Source organism: Bubalus bubalis, chromosome 5, assembly GCF_019923935.1.
Source record: "Bubalus bubalis isolate 160015118507 breed Murrah chromosome 5, NDDB_SH_1, whole genome shotgun sequence".
Classification (NCBI taxonomy): domain Eukaryota; kingdom Metazoa; phylum Chordata; class Mammalia; order Artiodactyla; family Bovidae; genus Bubalus; species Bubalus bubalis.
The window spans coordinates 130198582-130203532 of record NC_059161.1 but is presented as its reverse complement, the minus strand read 5'-3'; the positions used below and the strand labels follow the sequence as shown (position 1 = coordinate 130203532).

The 4951-nt window shown below is 64.5% G+C and overlaps 1 protein-coding gene across 1 annotated transcript; it reads right to left on the bottom strand.

The window, feature by feature from the left end:
* Positions 1-2086: 2086 nt before the first annotated feature.
* CDKN1C (cyclin dependent kinase inhibitor 1C) lies at positions 2087-4536 on the bottom strand. The gene is made up of 4 exons (XM_025286902.3): positions 4375-4536; positions 3563-4191; positions 2893-3029; positions 2087-2787 (listed from the first exon to the last, which is right to left on the bottom strand). Exons 2-3 carry the CDS (start codon positions 4179-4181, stop codon positions 2896-2898), a joined length of 753 nt encoding a protein of 250 aa, XP_025142687.1. The 5' UTR covers positions 4182-4191; positions 4375-4536; the 3' UTR covers positions 2087-2787; positions 2893-2895.
* Positions 4537-4951: the final 415 nt, after the last annotated feature.

Here is a 4951-nt window from a genome sequence, read left to right as displayed (position 1 = left end):
CGCTCCCGTCCCAGCAGTCTCAAGATGCTTTCTGAAATGGCCTCAGCTTCTGTCCCCCATGAATCAACCCACCCCCCACCAAGGGCTTCCTACTGACAAGAGTCAAAATCCAGCAGTTATTCCACCTTATCAGACCCAGGAAGGTCCAGGAGACCAGGGGGACACCAGGGAGTGAGGAGGCCCGGGAGGCATACCCTAAAAGGAACAATTACATTGAATAATCCTTAAACTGTGTGCCCAGATGACATGCACCAAGCAGGCCAGGTCAGCTCCGGGGAAGACCTCCCCTCGCGGCCCCCTTGGCCCCACTCTCCTGCTTCACCAGGACCCTCTGGCTCCAATGCGCTCACCTTATCTCCCTCTCAGCCTTGGTCCTCTGTCCACGCACAGGCCCCGTCCCGCCCAGCACATGGGTGCCAGCCCATGCCCGAACACCCAGCTAAAGTGCCTTGCCCACTGCTGCCCAGGGCAGTTCCTCCTCAGATTCTGCCCTTTATCCTCCCTTCCTTGGTTTATGGTTAAAGGCCCTACATTCTGTCTTCCCAGCCTGGTCCAAAATAAGCTGCCTGGTCACACATATGTGTCAAAATGCAGGGCTTTTTCCCTATGGGGGGCAACCTCTGGGTCTCTGCTGCAAGCCCCTTCCCCTAGGGGAGGGGACTAGCCCCCATCCCTACACAGCCCTGGCGCTGCTTTTGAGAAAGCCACCCTCGGTGACACCGGGAATCCAGGTGGCAGGGGGCTGCATCTGCAGGTCCCAGGCAGGGGCTAGAGCTGTGAGAGGCAGACAGGGGCTAGGATGCCTGGGCAGCACTGAGTTTGGGAGTGGGGAGGTGTCCGCCCTGGCTAGACTCTGTCCTCAGTCACGAGTCTCCTTCAGGCAGGGTGTCGTTGCCCTCGATGGCTCCCAGCACCCTCCCCCGCTCAGCGGGGCTTCGCTGGCTTCTGGTCACACGGTGTGTAGGGGGAGGGCAGGTGTAGCACAGACCCCCATGTTGGAGGAGAGGCGTGGAGTCTGAAGTCATGGCAGGCCCCTTGTATTCAGGTTGTGCTGAAGGCAGCAGGGGCCCACTCTCATGTCCCTGGGTGGCGGTGGGGGGCTTTTCTCAGCCCCAGCTGGGCCTGGGGACCCGTCTCCATCTCCCTCCTCCCCACCCTTTCAGGCAGCTAGGGGAGGGTAAGTGAACCTCCAGGATTGAGGCTTCAGCCAAGCCTTTGACCCTGACCCGTGGGGGACATCAGTGTCGCAAACAGTCCAAAACCAGTTAACTCAGAAAAATACACCACTGCTTCTCCTTTTCCCCTGGTCTGAGGCACCAGCAAAAATACGGCTAGCCGTCGGATTTTGCTCTTTTCCGTCACCCTTTCCATTGTAAGCCATAATTTTCAGGGGTTTATAGGTCAGCTACTAAAAAATATATATAATAAACTTCTCCTTTTGACTAAAAGGGAGCAGTTGGAGATGAGAAGGCTGATGGGTGCGCGCGTGGACCGAGCCTTGAATTCTTCCACCGAAGCCGGAGGCTCATGGCATCCCTCCCCACCCCTGGCTGCCGCTGGGCGCCTCCCCATGTCTCCCCCTCCCCCTTCTTCCCCCGCAGCCCGCCCCTCCCCCACTGTGGGCTCAACGGGCCAGGAACACATCTGGGTCCTGCGGCCCCACCCTGGGGGACACCGGGGCCCACGAAGCTGGGGGCTTCAGAGAGGCTCGAGGCTCCACCTTGTGCGGGGTCTCGAGAACTTTAAAAGTTCAGGTCCCACTCATTGGGCCTGCGGCCACCTGAGTCCCACTGGGCAGCCGGGGTGTGGGTGGTTTCCCCGGAGCCAGGGAAACTGAGTCTTGGTCTCCACTCCGAGCCCTGCACGGGGTGTGTGTGTGTGTTCGTGTGTGTGATAAACGGAGAGTGAGGGCGGGGCCGCTCATCCCTAAATTAGTGCTCTGGTGCATGTGGGCGCGCGCCAGCGCTGCCAAGAGAAAGTCCCCGTCGTCCCCCCGCCCTCTTAGGCTGCCCCCCTGAGCTCTAACTCCCTAACTATTGGGGGGTGCCAGGGGTGAAAGCTGGAGGCAGTACAAGCACACAGGAGCTGAGTTGCAGCATTTTTCGGCCTCTTTATTTAGAACCCGGCGGACGAGGAGCCGGGGCAGTGGTGCAGACGGCTCAGGAACCATTTAAAAAAAAAACAGATTTGTCTTCAAGTTTAAAATAATCATATAGTAAAAAGAGACAGCGAAAGCGCGAAGAGACTGCAAGCTAGATGGGCTTGTACGGCAGCTACAGCTTGTGAGTGACCCACTCCCCCTAGAATATGCTATAAAAAATAAATTTACATTTGTTGATAACCAGATGCGAGTGAGGTGCCTTTGGCATAACCAATAACCGAGCTGCGGCGTGGCAGAGCGGCCCACGCCTCGACATAAATAGAAAATATAAGTTAGTATAACTTTAAAAACTTTTTGTACAAATATACAGGTTTTTTTTCTTTTTTCCTTTTTTTTTGTCTTTTTTCATTTTTTTTGCACTGAGTTTCAGCAGAGATTAAACATTTTATATAAATGACTCTTAAAGCTTTACACCTTGGGACCAGTGTACTCCTTGGGCAGAATACATTTAGATATAAAAGACGTTATTAATACATTGCACAGTTGTCAAACTTTAAACACGAAACCGAACGCTGCTCGCGGCAGCTGCCGCCGGTTGCTGCTACATGGACGGTCCCAGCCGAGGCCCAGCGCTCCTCTCCTGTCCACTGCCCAACGGGCTCCGTCAGGGCTCTTTGAGCACGAGGCTACGGGAGAGAGGCGCGGTGAACGAGGGGCGACAGAGGGGCCGCAAGGACCGCGCGGGGCGCCCCGCCCCACCCCCCCACCCCCGCCGCGGCTGCCGCCCTCACCTCTCATCGCAGCCGCTTGCGCGGGGTTTGCTCAGCCGAGCCGACGGCTGGAGCGGCGCCAGGCGCGGCGCATCCCGCGGGAACCTCGTTCGACGCCTTGGCTTCGGGCGCGGGTCTCTTGCGCTTGGCGAAGAAGTCTACGGGCGACAGCGCGCGTCGCCGGTCAGGGCGGGGCGGGCCGGGGAGCCTGAGAGGGGCCGGGGCGGGGTGGGGGGCGCGCGGGCGGCTGCCGGGCCGGGGTGGGGGCGCCGTCCCCGCCCGCGCCGAGGTCCGCGGCGGGTCAGCTTTGTTTACGTCGCCGCGCAATGTGCTGTGTAAGCATTTCCCCTTGTCCCGCGGCCAAGCCCCCCGGGGCTACCGCCGCGCTTAACCCCCTCCGCGCCGCAATCGCGGCTCCGGGCCGCGCCCGAGGAGGGGCTTCGGTGGCCCCGGCGAGGACCGTGCTCGGAGGGGACCAGGGCGCGCCCTCCCAACCCTCCCGTGCGAACCTCTCGAGAGCACGACCACGGGGTGGGGACGGGGTGCGGGTGCAGCCTCGCCCCGCGCGGTGCGGGCCCTTTAACGCCACGGAGGAGGCGGGGACCAAGCGAGGCCCCCGAGGGCTGGGGAACCCGGCCGGCCGGACAAAGCAGGGCCGAGCCGGGCCGGGGCGGGGCCGCGCGGGACTCACCGGAGATGAGAGGCCCGGACAGCTTCTTGATCGCGGCGCCTCCGGCGGCGGCAGTGGTGGCAGCAGCGGCGGCGCTGGTGGCAGCGGCGGCAGTGCCCGGCGCGGGGCGCCCCGAAATCCCTGAGTGCGGCGGCTCGGCCTGGGGCTCCTGGCTGCGCGGCGGCGGGACCGCCTCCTGCTCTTCGCTCTCCTGAGGCGCCGGGGCCGCGGCCTGGGCAGGCGCTACGGCCGGGCCGCTGGACGGCGACGCCGGCGCCTCCCCGAGGCCGTCGACGGACTCATCGGCCGGCGGCCCGGGAGGCGGGTTATTGACCGCGCCGTCCGGGCGGGGACGAGGCGCCAGAAGCAGGCGACAGCGCCCCACCTGCACCGTCTCGCGGTAGAAGGCGGGCACGGAGTCGCTGTCCACCTCGGTCCACTGCAGGCGCCCGGGGCCTCGCAGTGGCATGTCCAGCTGGAAGTTGTAGTCCCAGCGACGCTGGTCCTCGGCGCTCAGCTCAGCCAGGCGCATCTGCAGCTCGCGGCCCAGCTCCTCGTGGTCCACGGGCCCGAAGAGGCTGCGGCAGGCGCTGGTGCGCGCGATCATGGGAAAGGTGCGGCGGGCGACCAGGCGCTCCATTGCCAATGTGCTGCGGAGACACACGTCGGACGTGTCCGGGGGCTGCGCGGGACGGGCGGCAGGAGAGGAGAGGAAAAGGAGGAGGGAGGAGGAGAAGAGGGAAGGAGGGCGGGGGCCGCGTGCAAGTGAGACCCCGCGCAGCCGGAGTCTGCATTTGCACAGGAACGCGGCGGGAGCGCGCCGCGGCGGCTACCTGGCTGTCGGGCCGCTGACTGCTCCTGAGGCTCGCTCGCGGTGTCGTCCGACCGGCGGCCGCGCCCCCTCTGTGCCTGTCCTCGCTTGCTCGGCTGGCTCTGGCCTGGTTGGCACCCACCGAGCGCAGAGCACTTGGCCTGTGGAACGCCCAGTCCTCGCGCGCCCCTTTATACGCGAGGGTCCCACCCCCCCCGCCCCCCTCCCTCGCGCGCGGGCCCTGCTGCTATTAGCATAATGTAGTATTTTCAGTTTCAACAACACCGCGGCGATTGGCCGGCGCCGCGCTACCCCCGCCCCTCCGGCGGCCCGGCCCCCGCCCGCCGCCCATTGGCCCTGCGCACACACCCACCCGAGGGCGGGGCGGGGCGCGAGGGCCGATTGGCAGGGCGCGGGGCGCGCGCGGCGGCGGGGGCGGGGGCGGGGCGCGGGGCGGGGCCGAAGTTAAAGGGCGCTGCGGGCGGTAACGTGACACCGCGGCGCCCCGCCCCCTCGCCCCATTTCTCCCCCCCACCCCCGGCTCCCGCCCCCCGCCGGCTCCTTTGTCTGCAAGGCGGGGGCTGCTAGGCGATGGTGGC

What these genes read in the sequence shown, in the direction of transcription:
- CDKN1C (XM_025286902.3), bottom strand. Translation starts at nt 4,181, where the DNA reads ATGGAGCGCCTGGTCGCCCGCCGCACCTTTCCCATGATCGCGCGCACC. An exon ending in GTCCGGGCCTCTCATCTCCG is followed by an intron (nt 3,030 to 3,562) that starts GTGAGTCCCGCG and finishes TGTCGCCCGTAG; the next exon opens with ACTTCTTCGCCAAGCGCAAG.